At 42.7% G+C, this 17,475-nt stretch overlaps 1 protein-coding gene across 5 annotated transcripts in view; it reads left to right on the top strand.

The window, feature by feature from the left end:
* Otud5 (OTU deubiquitinase 5) overlaps positions 1-17,475 on the top strand; it is a 31,411-nt gene that overhangs the window by 1,635 nt on the left and 12,301 nt on the right. For 4 of the 5 annotated variants that reach the window (XM_055597520.1, XM_055597519.1, XM_055597523.1 and 1 more), the window contains one exon: positions 12,045-12,138. In XM_055597520.1, coding sequence (XP_055453495.1) covers positions 12,045-12,138 — 94 coding nt within the window. The remainder of the gene's footprint in view (positions 1-12,044; positions 12,139-17,475) is intronic. The other variant, XM_055597522.1, reaches the window with a different exon arrangement.

The raw sequence follows: 17,475 nt of genomic DNA, 5'->3' as shown, positions 1-17,475 counted from the left end.
TTTTTAAAATTATTATTTATTTATTTTTAAAAATGTTAGAACAAGTCTTAGATTTCTTTTCCAAAGGACTTAACTAAGGTGATGTCCTCAGAGATAGGGCCTAAGCATACCCAAGAAACGTAAACCCTTAAAGAATCGGACTTTCGTCATGTAGGACGGATTCTTCTGTCCATTGCTGGCTTGACAGGACTGTTTACCAGTCATGCCTGCAATGTCTTTGGGAGTCCCAAGCCTATATTTGGAGACCTAGACCTCCATGTAGAATTGAGGGTTTAGAGTACACCTGCACACTCTTTAGATAGTGATTTCTAAAGCATCTCGCCAGTGATGTGGACAAATGCCAAAGCCAATACCAAGTTCCAGAGGCTGCTTGTCTCCTTCTGAGCGGTATTAGTTTGTGTTTTCTGTCAGTGACCTAAGATCTCTGTCCTTGGACATCAGGGATCCTGGGTTTCTTCTCAGAGATGGGTTCTTTGCCTCCACCCCTACCGTTCTGTCAGGGACCTGAGCCTTTCTCAAATGAGTGAAACTCGGAACTGTAGACTGGTTCGCAGTTGATTCTGATGTAAAGACCTTTTTTGCTTTGGACTGGGCTTTTCTAGACTGGGCCTGTGGCCTCCTCAGGAGTATGTGACTTTTAGATATTTCAGGCAGGAGTTCTTCAGGACACCTTCATTCACAGACTGCTGTCTGTGCTCTTGGGCTTCATAAATTCCCCTAAGGATATATGTCTTCAGGGATTCCACAACCCATTTTTTCCCATTCAGTGCCTCTGGACTTTCCTAATTCCCAAGGACCTGAGTTGTTAGTCTTACAGTAAAAGAACTCTCATGTCACTAAACACAGATTAAGTTCTTTACAAAAAACCTGAGACTCTCTCTCAGGAAGAGCTCCATCTCTTTCAGAGAACTCTTACCTACTGACTTTGCAAAGGAAGTACCAGAGTCTGGCTTGGAAACTGTCCAATCCCTGCCCTGGAAACTCCAGCCTTGGAACATGAGCAGAATGGAGACCCAGAGGTGATGTCAGTCAGAGAGGTCTCCCTTTAAGCATGCCTTCAGGGGCCTGAGACTCTGTTCTGTGAAGGATGTGAGGTTTTCAGTAGGAACAGGAGCCCCATACATGGCCAGTAAAGACTGTTTCTCAAGGTAATATCTGAAGTTTCTCATCAAGGAACTTGATGTATTCTGATAGGACTAAGTCTTGGCGCCTTTCAATATCACATCAGTTGTTGGAGGGATTGTTCTGCACCTTAGGACCTAAGACCTGAATCTTTTGGGGGCTGTCACCTTAGGACAAAATAAGTACCCCTTTCATAGGAGTCTTTTAGGAACATAAGTCTCTTGGGGGGGCTTTTGAACCTCAGAGACATGGTCAGGATACAATTTTGAGGAAAATAGTTTGGTCCTCTTTGGGGTGGGGTCAGGAGATCTTTGTCTTGGAGACTGGGGCCTGAGTCCTTACTTAGGTATGCAACTCTCTTTCTACCACACCAGGTGATTCTTTCTCACCAGGGAGAGGACATGAAGTCATCTTCAGTATGGCCAGAGGCTTCTTTCTTTGGACAGAGAACCTGGGTGTTCTGGTATACTTCCTTACCCTCAGGTCAGGTCCTGGGACCAGAAGCCTGAGGCATCCCTTGAACTGGTAGATATTCTGACCATATTTCAGTTGTTGTTTCCTACTTCTAGGGTTCTGGAAAGTTCTCTCACATTCCATATCCTTTTGTCTCAAAATTTTCTATTTTACAGAGGCCAGAGTGTGGTCTCAAATATACTGTTGTTGTTCCTTTCCCATCATTTCTGACAGATGTCAGGTCCAGGAGTTACTTTTTTTTTTTTTTCTTTTTTTCCTGCAAGACAAAGTTTATCTGTGTAACAGCCCTGGCTGTCCTGGAACTCACTCTGTAGACCAGTCTGGCTTCGAACTCACAGCCTGCCTCTGCCTCCCAAGTGCTGGGATTAAAGAACTGTGCCACCACTGCCTGGCCAAGTCCAGGAGTTATGAATCTGTGCTTTTTGTAACGTTTCTTTGCTCCTTACAGAGCTATACATGCCTTGTCTCAGGGAAAAGGAAGGTATGCTGTTCATGGAAATGCAAAAGGCCACATACTTATACCCCCTTGCAGCTCTGTCTTTATATTTGCCTCCTAAGAACTTGGAAGTAAGATCTGATGGACTCATGAAACCTGCTCTTTCCCCATGCTGGGGAGGCTTTCTGGTCTACTGTGGGGACAGAAGGAAGAAGAAGCTACTCTTATTCTCCATCTCACCTGCCCCAACTTTGAACCCTTTGAGGATGAGAAGAAGGGAGATTGGTTCTGCTACCCCAATCTTGGTCCACAGCTATTGCTGAAGATGTTTATAACCTAGAGGCTAGTTTGATACTGACTGAGGGATGATGATTAGTCTGAATGGCAAATCTGTTTCCAGTTCTATGAATATGTACTCCTGTTCTCTTTAGGATTCTCCAGGTACCTTGGGTTGGGGTCCTGTGGAAATGATTTCAGCGGGGTTCCGCTTTTTAGATATGGTCACCTTACTGAGAATCTATCCACTAAAAACAATGGCTTATAAGCATCCTGAGCTAGGAGAACTCCCAGAGATCTTGGAGAAAGGGGCATGAGTGCTGAGATAGTGAAAGATGCTAGGCTTAGCAGTGCAGTCAGTGTGTCTGGATTGTATCTCTCTGTCACATTTTGCAGAATGAACTAGTATAGCTTCTGCTCTCTGTTCCTCACTTTCCTTACTCTCTTAATAACGTGCTGACAAGTTGTCAGTTAGCTTTGGGCTTTAGGGATTTCAAAGCCCCCTATACCTGAGGTTGATAGTGAATAGTGGGTATCTTTTGAAGAGGAACTGGGTTCTGTCTCTTTCCTCTGTGCATCTTTCTCAACCATAGAGGATTGATGGGCCGAACAAAGCCTGTTGGATAGAAGGTTTAAGGATGATGGGTGGCAGTGTTGTGCCAAGCTATCAAGATCTATGGTTATGTATGGAAAGAATTCGGGATTTGGAACTGGGCAGGCTGGAGTTCAAACTTCAGTATTAACAGTTGAACTGTTTTACGATTGTAGAATTCTCATTTTAGGGCAAAGATTCATGAGAGTTATATTAGAGTGTAAATATCTAGCCTTGCCCACCATGTCTAGTTCTTTTTGCTCAAGATGGGTAATTTGCCCCAGGATCATCTTATTTTCTTCCTAAGAGGCTTTGTCCATCCATAGTATCCATCACTTGGCATCTAGAACCTTGCACATCTGGAATTGGCTGATTGGCTGATAAGAAAATAGCATATAGTCCCTGCCCTGGCAACATGGATTTGAGTCCTTTTTCTATAGTAAACGTGTGGTCTTTGGTCTGTTCCCTTTTCTGGGTCTTTGATTTGGGTTTTGTTTGTTTAGTTGGTTTTTTTGTTTGTTTGTTTTTGAGACAGGGTTCTCTGTGTAGCTCTGGCTGTCCTGGAACTCACTCTGTAGACCAGACTGGGTTCGGAACTCAGAGATTTGCCTGCCTCTGCCTCCAAGTGCTGGGATTAAAGGTGTGCAGTACCACACCCCATTTGCATCTTAGTTTTTCTGCCAACTAAATGGGTAGTGGTGAGGAGGGTGGTTGGACTCATTGACTTGAAGAAAGGTGTAATCTTGTCTTTAATTTTCTGTTTTACATTCTTTCCACCCTTTATGGAATTTTATGTGGGATCCTTGATTCTAGGGATGTTTCCTCCTTCTCTGATTTTTTTTTTAAAGACAGGGTTTCCCTATATAATAGTCTTGGCTGTCCAGGAACTCACTCTGTAGACCATTCTATCTTCAAACTCAGGTCTGCCAGCCTCTGCCTCTTGAGTGCTGGGATTAAAGGCGTGGGCTGTCACTACCTAGCTAGAATATAACCTTTTAGAAGATGTGCTAAGATGTTTCAGCCGATGTTTCACTTCTTTCTTTCTGGGAGATGTTGTAGGTTCTTTGGTGGTTTTGTATTGAGCAGTTTTTTGTGATGAAACTCAGTGCACAATTACATGGGTATGATGGCTCACACATATAATTCCATCATTTGGGAGGTTGAAGTAAGGGGATTGCCAAAAATTTTGGGCCAGTATGGGCTATAGTGTTGAGACTGTCTAAAATAACCAAAATCAAAAGTGTACAATTCAGTGGTTTTCAAGATAGCCATGGAATTGTACTTCTGTGGTTAGTCAGTTTTACAATATATTTTTTTAGCATCATAGAAAGAAATTTTTATACCTTTTTAACACCCCCCATTCCTTCATCCCTTTCCAGCCCCTGGCAACCCACTAATTTGTCTGGATTGAACTATACTGAAATAAGTGGAATCACATAATAATGTCATCCTTTATTAGTTTGCTTTCTTTGATTAGCGTGTGTTCAGAGCACATGCATAGTATAGCATATATCAGTACTTTATTTGTTTCTATAGCCAAATAATAAGAGCTTGGGCCCAGAAATAGTTTTTTGGGGGTTGGCTCTTACTTCTTTCTCTTCTGATCTGGTAGGTTTGTGTGGATCCTTAGCGAAGCAGTATGTCTGTGTTTCTCATTGGAATGATTGCCTGTGTTTATTACCCCTGGAGCAGAGCCAGTGTTCCTGGGTGTTTTGGGTGAGGGGGTGGTGTTGGCTCCAGGCTTGCTGGGACAAAGCTGTGAGGCCTAGAATACTAAACACCTCTTGGCCATGGGCTCTGAGAAGACATCTGTCCAATGCTGTTGCCATCCTTCCCTGTACCCTTCCCCCTTTATCGGCAGCTCTTTTAACCGCAGGCTGGGTCAGCAACTTCCCAGGCTGAGAGGGAGGAGTCCAGGCCCCCACTGCCTTTTAATTCTAGCCCTCTCTAGGGAAGTGGATCGTACAGAATGGGAGCCATGCTGCGTGTTTCACGGCCACAAAGCCCTAGAGCTCACATATCAAAGGAGTACTACAAGGGATATATTAATTTCCTGTGGCTGTTGTGACAAACAACCATGGACTGTTTGGCTTAAAATAACAGATATGTTCTGTTTCAGTTTTTGGTGGTCAGAAGTTCAAAATGGGTTTCGCTAGGGCCAAAATCAAGGTGGTAGAACCTACTGGACACCCTCTAGGGGCCTAGGAGAGAATCAGCTTCTGGTGGCTGTAACATTCCAATCTCTGCCTCTGTCTGGCTTTCACTATGTGTATGGTTTTCTTTTTTGTATAAAATCTTCTCTCTGTGTGAAGAAAGTTGTATTAGTTATTTTTCTTGTGACAAAAACTACTTTTGGAAGGGAAGGGTTTATTGTTACTTACAGTTTGAGGGGATACAGTCCATCCTGGTGAGGAAGACTTGTGGCAGAAGTGTAAAGCAGCTGTTCACATTATATCTGCAGTCAGGAAACGAGAGATGGATGTTGGTACTCAGTTCTTTCTCCTCTCCTTTATATTCAGCACAGGACCCAAGGCCATTGGGTAATGTTGCGTTTAGGATGGGTCTTTACTCATGCCTTAATGCTCTTGAAACTCCCTAAAAGGCACATCAAAATGTGTGTTTCCTAGTATTCAAATCCAGTTGAGTTGACAGTGAGGATTAACCATCACAAATCTACCCATTCTCAACTTGGTAACCAAATCTATTACATTTAAATATTAATATTTTACTTATGGTTCTCAACATCTCATAGCAATCTCAAGGTAGGTAACATATTTAGTTCATCCGTAAAATTAGTCAAATTCTTAGCAGTTCTAACATTGTTCAAAAATCTAAGTTCAAGGCCTGGTGAGGTGGTATACACCATTAATCCTAGCACCTGGGAGGTAGAGGCAGGTAGATCTCTGAGTTCTAGTCCAGTCAGGGGTTACATTGTGACACTTAACTGTGAGTCACTTTAGAATTAACAAACAAAACATGTTGCATTGTACAATGGCACTGAGCAGACATTCCCATCCCAGAAGAGAGGAATGAGGACATTAGCAAAGAAAGATTAAATGAAAGCAAGACTGAAAGCCAGCAAGGAAAACACTAAACCCTGCAGTTCATGTCCAACACCTGGGCACTTGATGGCATCATTTGTGTTTGAATAAGCCTGGGTACCCCTAAGCTCTGTTGCTTTGAGCATATATGTAGCCTCTATCCTGAGTCAGCTTCATGCAGTACCTAAAAGAGAAGTTCTTAACCTGTGAGCTGAACCCTTTCACAGCATTACCTAAGACCTTCTGAAAACACAGTTATTTACATTCTGATTCAAAACAGCAAAATTACAGCTATGAAGTAGTAACCAAAATAGTTTTATGGTTGGGGGTCACCAGAACATAAGGAACTATATTAAAGGGTCCTAGTATTAAGAAGGTTGAGAACCACTAGCCAAAAACCTTTCTTTGCCACATATTTCTGGTATCTCCAATACCCTTGAGGTCACCATTGCAAAAGGACATCACCTTTATAGCTTTATAAAATGGCCTCTTAGGGCCTCGTTGCAGGAAATCTGATCCTGCTACCCATTACCTGGTCTCAATAGCTTTCTGAAACCTTGGTGCAAGGCTATATGGTCACTTCATTGTTGAATTCTGTATGTATGAAAAAAAAAAAAAACAACAACAACATGATGTGGATGATATCAGGTTATGCTACCAGCTCAAGATGTAGCCCTAGTGACCACAGGTGCCATGGTCTCTGTGTGCCTTTTTGACTGGAAACACTTTTCTAGAGTGTTTTCTGCATTTTACTCTAGAGGCTTTGCTTTTGTAGGCTGAGTTTTTCAGCTGAGTTTCGCTTTTATTTCCTGGATCCTTTCCTGTGTAGGGTCTTGCCCTCAATGTAATATATATACAGTATAGAGTTTGGGGATTTTCTTGCTATTTGTTAATATTTATTTATTTATTTGTTTTATGTGTATGAGTACTCTATCTGCATGAACACCTGTACACCAGACCGGGGCATCAGATCCCAGTACAGATGATTGTGAGCCACCACGTGGTTGCCAGGGATTGAACTCAGGACCTCTGGAAGAGCAGACAGTGTTTTATCTTCTGAGCCATCTCTCCAGCCCCTAGAGTTTTTCTTAATTGCAGAAATTTCATAAAACTTCTAGCTGCTTTATCTAAATCAGACTGCCTTCAGCTTTAGGGCAGTCAAGCTCCATTTCTTGTCAAATTGCTTATTTCTGTGTATAAAAGTTTTTATTTTGTAGCCCATGTCTATGTTGCTGAGGCTGACTGTGAACTCCTGATCCTCTTGTCTGTTTCTACCTCCCAAGTGTTAGGATTAAAAACATAACCACCATAGCAGTTAAAAGTTAAGCCTGGTTGATGTTCTTTTCTTCACCAAAGTCTATGTTTTCCACATCTTGTATGTTTTGTGTGCTCTCAGTGGATTAATGCAGTAAGTAATAACCACAGTAATAATTATGCTAAGGCCTAGAGGTTATACTGACTTGAAATTTTGTACAGGCAGCTTAGTCCATTACTTTTGGATTCAGCCTCACTCTAGTGATCAGGTGGACAGACATGAGCCCTATTATTTTACTACACTATAAAACAAATGGCATCTAGTCCTTGTACCTAGCTGAGACCTCCTTAACCAGGACTTAATTGTTCACATTTCTGTCTGTATTCTGTTTTTCTACATTGTTACCAGAATAAACTGTTAAGCCCATAGAAACAATCCATTCCAAATTCTCCAAGCAAACCACCTCCAAATGACTGCAAATTGTAATCAGGTATTCACAGCAGTGACCCCACTTCTGGGTACTAACTTTATCACTTTTCTCTTGTTGCTGTAACAGAATACCTGATGAAAGCAACTCGAGAGATATATTTGGGGGATACAGTCCTGCGCAGTGGGCAAGGCGCGGCAGTGGGCATGTGAGCCAGCTGCTCATGTTGCATCAGGGAAGAAGTGAAGAACACTGATGCGCAACTTGCTTCTTCCTTTTTCTGTTTTTATTGAGCCTGTGACCCCAGCCTATGTGATGGTGTCACCCACATTCAGGTGATTAGTTAGGCCTACCTGGAAACTCCCTAAAGGACACATGTATTTCCATGTCCAGTCAAGTTGAAAAAAAAATTTAGCTCCACACTTGTGATTGTACTTAGGTCCCACCCAATGTTCCAGTATGACTCCCCCCATCTCAAGATTTTCAACGTAATCACTTCTGTAAATACCCTTTAAAAATATTACACACATAGGGTTCTAGGCATTAGGTCTGCTATTTTCAGGTAGACATTATTCAGTCTAGTCCAGATCAGGGACAGGATGGGAACTCATTAAGAGATTTCCTACTTCAGGGTGCAGTGCCATACACTGGTCTTACCATGCTTTCCACAGACCTGAAGCAGTTGGCTTGATAGCACTTTGGAAGTTACAGCCAGATATGGTGGTAATTCCAGAACTCTAGAGGCAGGCAGATCTAGAACTGTAGAAGCATTTTGAGACCAGCCTGGTCTATATAGTGAGTTTGAGGGCAGCCAGGGGCACATAGACCTACTCTTACCCCTTCCCTCCAATCTACTGGCCAAAGTACTGCCTAATGTCCCACTTACTAGGGGGCTTGTATTTACATTTCACAGATTGGAATACTGTAGGGCAATGCAGTTTGTTCATTTGGTTTTTATTTGGTGGAGCTGCATTGCAACCTAAATCAATTGGGTTCCACAGCCTGTTCCAAATTCTCTTAGGCTTTTAAACCTGTAGTTTGCACGGTCCTGTCTCAGTTCCTGGGTTTTGATACCATGGTGTCAAATAATTTTGTCCAGTCCTTTTGCCAAGGCTTAGAGTGTGGCAGAGACTCTACTCCAGGCTTCACCTTGAACTTGTAAAGTTGAGGGCAGAGACTGGATCTTTTTGTATCAGGAAACCAATACAGAATAAAACTGTGGTCCTGGACTGTTCTCCAGCCTTCCAGCACTTCCCAAAGTGGGAGAGAGAGAGAGAGAGAGGAAGAAGCTAGAGCCCTAGCTTTTCAAACTGGGATGCCAAAGCCAGTGAATATTTAGTGGTCCATCCTCTAGACTCAGTGAGATGCTACTCAGTTACCCTAGGACCCATACCCTATTTGTGCAAAAGGTCTGTTTATTCAGACTTTATTTTTAGGACAAGCCAGAATGTCCCCAGGACTTGCTGCCAGGTATGTGCCACTGCTCGTGGCACATTGTGTGTTGCATCTATACTACTAGCTTTGCTAGCACCCAAACTGAAGCTCCTTTCTGCCTTTGTAAAATGGGAATGATGCTTCCTGCGACTTGGGTTGTGGTGAGGACTTAAAATGAGGTCACTTTCCTATCTGGCACCTGACATCAGACATCCTAGTTCTGGGTTTTTCCTTCCTTAGCTGCCTAGTCTTCCTTGCATCTTTGCTCTACTGTACATATTGCCAGGCCCTGAGCATCTCTGGTACTTAGTGACAGAAATGACTTTGTTTCTCATTCAGTTCTAGAGCAAGTGTTGGTATCTTAATCCTTTGCTCAGGTGCCAGCCTTACTGTCAGGGTAATCTCTCTTCCTCATTCACAAAAGCCAGGGAACATTTATCTGTTTTGCAGCACCCCCCTCTCCTTACTGTATATGCTCGCTGCCTATTTCTGCACCCTTCCCCTAGAAGTTTACCATGTGTGATTGATTTTGCTGTCTTCATTGTCCAGCCCAGGATGACTCATTTTGGGAGATGATCAATTAGGAGCCCCTTTTCTCTTCTCATCCCTTCTTCTATGTTCCTCCTATACATGGGAGAATGCTGTTCTCTTTTTCTCTTTTAACTTTTCCTTTTGTCAGGTGTGTGATTATAGTTAAAAGTTTCATCCCCCTTGATGGGCTAGGCCTTTTGGTTCTGGGAGATGACTGATGATGTGGGCAAGGATGAACTTGGAGTAACTAGTTGGTGTGCTGGTGTACAGCCTCCAGGGCAGGAGGAGCACCTGTGCTGCTGGAAGGTTGTGTTTATGCTGCCCAGAGAAGCACATTAAAGGCTTACAGGTATGTTTGTCATCTCTGCAACTTAAGCTATGCCTTCTTGGTGTGGTGGGCCCTGAGGGTGGGGCTGGCTAAGTTTTCCCTTGTCCCTCTTGATCCTTAGCCACTCACCTAGGACTTTCTGAGGATATCACCATTGAATCTCCATTTTTTTATGGTGGGGGCTGCCCTCGTCTCTGCCTCTGGAATGCTGGGTTTGAAGGCATGCACTACCACACCTGGCTTGTACATCTCTGTATGCTGGCCTTTTATGTTTAGTGACCACCTCATCAATATACACTATTACAGAGCCTCTTTAGTTCCTGGCGGAATTCCTGTGCTCTTTGCAGATGTGTCAAGTAGACCAAATCCTTCCCATTTTTGTAACTGGTATGGCAAGTTTAGGCCACTTACCTACAACCAGGAAACAAATGCAGTAATGGAGCTAGCTGGCTGGGTTGAAAACCAAAGATTTAGACCTCCAGACACTATGCCCACTCTGCCAGAGATCTGTCATGGTTTTCCAAGGACAGGGGTTTTACTAATTTCCTTTAGTGGGGTACAAAAGTGACTGTCTTTAGCCGGGAGCCTGTAAGTTCCTAGGTAGGGTAATGTCCCCTAGGAGCAGTCTTCCTGTTTTGTAGTATACAGCCTTGTTGCTGGGTCAAGCTGTCTGCTTCTGGCAGCCAGCAGAGGGCGAAAGGGGCCTGAGAAGGATCTGCTTCTGCTTCGTTTTGAAACGGAAATGCCTTAAGCTGTCAAGGTCATTATTATTCTTATTATTTTAATCTGGAAGTATGAGTTTGTATAGGTTCACTTAAACAACTCTTTGGAATCAAATACGATTTAAAATTTAGAAACTACTCAGAATTGAAAAGTTCCCTGGTGTTTCTACTTTGTATTATATAATACTTTAGCAGAGGCTGGCGTGGCACCTCGTGATCAAGTGCCTAAATGCTCCTGAATGAAAATGTTTGAGTCTTCATTTTCAAGTAATGTATTTTGATATGTTCTGTTCAGGTTATGATGGGACATGAATTAGATTAAGACTTTGGGTATTCTGTATTTTTTTTTCAAGCCTCTTTAATGTTCAGAACATTTAGGGATTTAGAATTTTAGATAAAGACTTGTGTGTCTTTGTTGGGAAAGAAGGTTAAGAAAAATCATCTGTAGCATGGCTACTTAGGGATTATATTTTATTGTCTATTTTCTCAATTTTGTGCTATATATATGTTTGCATACATATGTAGAGACTTGTTTAAATATATATGTAAGTGTATTTGACATATTTATCTATTTTATATATGAGTGTTCCATTTTCACACACATTAGAGGGCATCAGATCCTATTACAGGTAGTTGTAAGCTACCATTTGGTTGCTGGGAATTGAACTTGAGACCTGGAAGAACAGTCAGTGCTCTTAACTGCTGAGCCATTTCTCCAGCCACCCTTCCCCGTCTTTCTTCCTTCCTTCCTTCCTTCCTTCCTTCCTTCCTTCCTTCCTTCCTTCCTTCCTTCTTTCTTTTTCTTTTTCTTTTTCTTTTTCTTTTTCTTTTTCTTTTTTTTTGAAATAGGGTTTCCCAGTGTAACTTTGGCTGTCCTGAAACTCACTTTGTACATCAGGCTGGCCTTGAACTCACAGTGATCCACCTGCCTCTGCCTCTCTGAGTGCTGGGATTAAAGCATGGGCCACCACACCCAGCTGTACTTGGACATACTTAAGATCATACTTGGCTCATTTTCAGCCTTACACAATATATGTTAGAATTTCTCAGATGTTTATAGGGTCAAGATCTGGGTTCTAGCCAGTTACTCTCTTTAGCATCTTCCTTTGATAGAGAACACATTTTTCCATGTAGGCACTTACAGGGTCTAGGCCTCTGGCTGCCTTGAGAGTAGGGATCTGAAAACAGATGAAGTTACTGTTTTCAGGGATCTGGTGCCTCTCTGGGATTAAGTCTTGTTCTTGTTCATTGACTGTCTCCTGCTTTGTAACCACAGAGTAGTTAAGGGCCATGAATTTCCTAGTATTCTTTTGGCCAATCACCTGGTCCTCTCAGGAACTTGAGGGCAGGACCATAGGAAGGGGTACAGACTTCCCTGTTGCTGATCCTTGCACTCTTTCCTCTAGCAGGAACACTGGTTTGAAAAGGCCTTACGGGACAAGAAAGGCTTCATCATCAAGCAGATGAAGGAGGATGGTGCCTGTCTATTCCGTGCTGTAGGTGAGTCTCTGCATTGGTTCTGAGAGCTTAAGGGCTAAAGGCTTCTGAGCTGTGTCCCAGTAGTTTGTAATAGCCCTTAAGACAGGATTGATTCAGAGGTTGAACTTTTTTTTATTATTATTATATATTTTTTTTAGGATATCTAGGTATGGACCTTCACAAAAAGTATGTGGTAGTCAGGATTTTGTATGTGGGTTAACCATATCATATTGTCACTTTTGGTATGTAAGAGTTTGTAGTCAGAGTTTTCTCTGTTGTGATGTATTGGAGAAGGTCTCTTTTTCATGCCTGTATGTGTGCCTATGTATGTGAAAATGGGGGTGGTGAAACACACCTTTAATTCAAGCATTCAGGAGGCAGAAACAGGTTGGCTCTTTAGAGTTCATGGACAGCCAGCCTATGTAGCAGGTTCCATGACAACCAAGGCTATATTTGTCTTGTCCTAAAACAAACAAACAAACAAACAAAGAAACAAACTAAAACCCTAGATCTTTACAAGTTTCTATATTAGGGTTTTTTGTTTGTTTTGTTTTGGTTTTTGTTTTAGCTTGGGCAAAAGTAGAGAAAATAGTGAATCATTTCAGACTCTAATCTAGCTTCAAAAAAAAGTGATTAACACATGGATAACCTTACTTTATAAACCACCCTGCTCACTCTTTATCACTCCTGAAAGAGTATTTTTATAGTATAACTTTTGACACTCGATCATTTCTTTCATAAACATTTCTGTATCTTTCTTTAAGTAAAGTGCTATTGTCATACCTAGCAAAATTAGTTTATTTTCTAAGACAGTCTCATTCTGGGACTTGGAATAATCGTGCTTCAGCTTCCTAAGAGCTGAAATTATAGGTGTGACCAAGTTTGCACAGCAAAAAAATAGTAAAAATTAATACTGGCTGGGCTAGAACTTTCTGTGTAAACCAGGTTGACCTCAGACTATCAGAGATCTATCTGCCTCTGTCTCCCAAGTGCTGGGATTAAAGGTGTGTGCTACTCTGCCGGGCTAGAATTAGTAATTTCTTAATACTGTCTATTAAGCCTAAGTTACATCTTAGCGTCCCTTGTGGCTATGAATCTTTGACCAAACAAGTAGTTGTGAAACCCTATACTGATGTGAAAGGAGACAAGAGTGTAGCCTGTTCTCCTCCCATACCAGTGGTTCTGCTGTCTTCCAAGGAAAATTGCTCCCTGACATCTTTGAGCTGGGAATCAGATCATCTGGCTTTTGGTGCTGGTCCCAGTTTATAACTGCTATGTGGCTTTTAGGCTATTCACCATCTGTGAAATGGTGGTGCTCCCTGGGCTCCATTATTCTTTCTAGGTTTGTTCTTAGTTTCTTGGTGATCCCCATGTCTGTTATAAGCTGGATTAGTTCAGGTAGCATTCTTAAACAAGTGACTCTTCTTTCTGAATCCTCTTTCACTAGTTGAAGAATAAGTTAAAGGACTCGACTTTGTTATGGTTTGATGTTTTGTTAACGGTTTATTTTGGTAAATCCCTTTAATGCTTGATACATAGTAGGTCATCATGAAACAGTAGCATTGGAAAAGCCTAGCTGCTTTTCTTGGTTGTGCCTCAGAGCCAGAAATGTTTGTGGAATGGGTGAGCAAATATTCACTTACCCCTTCTACCAAGCAGAAGCTATTCAGGTAATGGTTTCTGTTTGTTTAGAGAAAATCCCAACCCTTCTACCCATCTGGCTTGAAGTCAAGTTCTCCCTGGGGTTTTTACTAGAGAAAGAACTGGGTTTGGAGGTTCCTTGAGAATAAAAGGAAAGCAGAGAATGAAAAGGTTGAGAACCTATTAGTTTCTGGGCTCTGTATTAACCTCAGGCTGGATGTAGAAGAAGCAGCACTGCTGTTGGGCATCTGGGCTTGGATGTTTACTGAGGCAGCGTGGAGCTGTTGAGGACCTTGTATGAATAACAACCCACATCAAGAGCAGTTTTTGTATGTGTGTGTCTGTTTAGCTACCCCCCCCCCATTGGGACCTTCCAGTAAGGGGCCCCGAGCATACAGGAAGAGCTGACCACAGCAAGTTTAAGGCCTTTCCTTATCAGCATATGGCTACACATTTCCCCTGACTGGGCTGCCCTCAGCTTTTCTCTGTAAAACCTCAGAAGTCCTATGGCCTCTCTGATGTACATGGCCCCTGGTCTCTAGGCCGCCTCTAGAGGTTTCCCTGGTGCAGAGTACACAATACACGTGCTGGGGAAGGGGACTTTGTCCCCGGGCTTTCTGTTGTCCCCTGGTTTCTAACCTAGCTTGTACAGGGACAGATGGCCATCACCTTAGACTTTCTACAAAGGTAGAAAGCTTTAACTACCTATCATGTATTATTAAATAGTAGAGGGAATATGTAACTGAGAGCTGGAATTGAGCGGATTGTACACATATATCTCACTTCATTATTTTTCTGACCCTACTGTGTGCCACACATTCAGCTGGGTGCTTTAGACCCTCCTGAAAATTTTGGATCATTATCTCATGAAATAGAATTAATTGAAGCTCTGAATAGAAAGGGAGAAGGTCTAGCTCAATAGTGGAACTCTTGTCTAGCATTCAGGAGACCCTGAATTTGATGCCCAGCACTGCCAAAGATGGAAAGGGAAATGACAGTGGTAGAGTTTGCTTGGAAACACTTATTAGATGTCCAAATGATGAACCTAGGAACTACTAGTTGAACATTTCTCAACCTGTGGGTTGCAACCCCTTTGGGGTCAAATGACCATTTCACAGGGGTCACCTAACACCATTGGAAAACTAACAGTAGCAAAATTGTAGTTATGAAGTAACAACAAAAATAATTTTATGGCTGGGGGTCACCACAACATGAGGAAGTGTATTAAAGGGTTGCAGCATTCGAATCACTGTCCTAGCTTCTTAGTTTGTCTGTTCTTTGACCTCTCTGGACCTTCCTTTTTTCAGCTAGAGGCATTTATTCTTTCATTGTTGAGAATCCTTCTCAGGTGATTTTCTGTCTTTTGTTTGACCTCTGACATCTGGACAGCACTTTTGAACCAGTATCAATTGCTTGTACCCATTTCTCCTTGCCATCTCCTCCTAGAAATTTGTGAGCATCACTGAACTCTTGGGTGGAGGTGGGTATCCTGTGGCCCATCCTGCCACTGCTGTGCTCAGATAACCTCCTCCTAGAAACAGGAGCCTCATTCCCTTTCACTCCATTTGGCTTTGACTCAGCAGAAATGTCTAGCTCTGGCCATGGCAGTGTGCTGGCCTTTGGGCCAAGTGGAAGCCACATAGATATGTCTTCATGGGCTTCAGAAGAGAGTAGCTGTGGCTGTGTGTCATGGCCCAGAAGTATTAACGAGGCCAATGTCTCTGGTTGTTTTGGTGTTGGAACATGGATCATCAGCACTGGGAAAGATAGCTCTTAGATCATTTTTGAAATTTTGCTTTTTATTGTTATTTTTGGAGACAGGGTCTTAGTCAAGCCCAGTCTATCCTGGAATTCTTTAGGTAGACCAAGTGCCTTTAGTCCTTGAACTTGTGACACTCTTCATGTCTCAACCTTCTGAGTATTGGGATTACAGACATATTGCCACCATGCTTTCAAAGATTGGTTTTTCTTTGTTGTTGTTTTTAATTTTCTTTATTAATTACACTTTATTTACTTTGTATCCCCCCCTGTAGTTTCCTCCATCCTCCCCTCCCAATCCCTTCCTCCTTCTTCCTTCTCTACGCATGACCCTCCCCAAGTCCACTGATAGGGGAGGTCTTTGTTGTTTTTTTTGATTTGAGACAGGGTTTCTTTGTGTAGCTCTAGCTGTAGAACTTTCTCTGTAGAGCTCACTTTGTAGACCAGGCTGGCTTCCAACTCAGAGATCTTCTTGTCTCTGCCTCCCAAATGCTGGGATTAAAGGTATGCACAACCAACCTTAGTTTTGATAACTTTATAAAATGAGAAACTGAGGCCTCAAGAGAAATTCAGGGCCTTGTCTTATCTAAGTCCTTCAGCCGATGTCAGAACAGCACTGTTTGAGATTGTATAAAGACATGGGAGAATTCTACATGCTATTTTCTGTACACCTGCTTCCTTTGGCTTTTCTGTGCTTGGCACCATTGTTTCCCCAGTTCTGCCATAGGAATCCTCAAGCAGAAAAAGCATATACCTCAGATTGGTGGGGAGTGGAGGAGGTATGGCAGGGGCTGCCCAGAGGTCTGAGGTATCTTGCCCATAGTTTGTGCCTTAGTGGGACAGGAGGGTGTGCATACCCTGTCATACCATGGCTACTTGATAGGTGGGTGGGACCGTTTCTTGGCTTTTGTTTTCCTCAGTGAGGCCGGGGTTCCCACAGGAGCAGGTGACCAGTGGAGAGCAGACTAAGTTGTGGTTTGTTTTTAGGTTCTCCATAAAAGCCAAGCTTCCTTTATTAAACTTGTGTTTGTGTGTGTACACGTGTATGTACATACCACAGTATGTATATATGGAATTCAGAGAAAAACTTGGAGTCTGTTCTCTCTTTCCTTACACTATGTTTGGTTCTAGGGATCGAACTCTGGCTTGTCAGTCTTGGCAGCAGGTGCCTTAACCTCTTGAGCCATCTGCATAGCCTCCCCCTCCCCCAGAGTTTCCTTTTCTGTTTTAGCAGAACTTAGTGGTAGTCAGGCAGCAACCTGAAAAGTAGGTGGTTCCTAAGTCCTTCCAAAGCAAGGGTGGACCTTGCATTTACAGCCCTTTAGAACGAATGTGGACTTGAGTCAGTGAAGTGAAGTGGTTCAGCCAGTAATGGTGATTGTTTCTGAGCCTGGCTACCTGAGTCCTGAGTTCAATCCTTAGGACTCAAGAGATGGCAGGAGAGAACAGACTGTCACAGCTTGTCCTGTGACACATGTGCTGGAGCATGCAGATGTGCAAAATAGATAAATGTAATAATAAAATAGTGATAAAAAAAGAAGTGGGGCAGGAAAGATGGCTCAGTGGTTAAGAGCACTTGCTTCTCTTGCAGAGGATCCAGGTTGGATTCCCAGTATTCACAATGTGCCTCACAGCTTTCCTTAACACTAGTCCCAGAAGATCCAGTGCCTTTTTCTGTTTGTGGGCATGGGGTATGCATGCAACACACAGGTACATGCAGGCAAAACTTGTAAAACGTACAGTAAATTAATCTTTGTGGGGGAGGGGGAGGAAAAAAGCAATCTCTCTATGTGTTGCTTCTTCAAGTGTGAACAAATGCAGGTTAGATTTTTAGGGAGCCTGAGAAGGAAGGACTTTCCCAGGCAGCAGAGGAGAAGGATGAAACAAGTTTGTTGAGGTGCTGCTCATTCCTCTCCCACATATCCCTAGCAAAAGCTGGGAAAGAAATAGCATGTTCCT

This window comes from Psammomys obesus, unplaced genomic scaffold (genome assembly GCF_907164565.1).
Source record: "Psammomys obesus unplaced genomic scaffold, mPsaObe1.curated_primary_1811, whole genome shotgun sequence".
NCBI classification, from domain to species: domain Eukaryota; kingdom Metazoa; phylum Chordata; class Mammalia; order Rodentia; family Muridae; genus Psammomys; species Psammomys obesus.
Note: the sequence above shows the minus strand (reverse complement) of the source record. Positions and strands in the feature narration are given on the sequence as shown.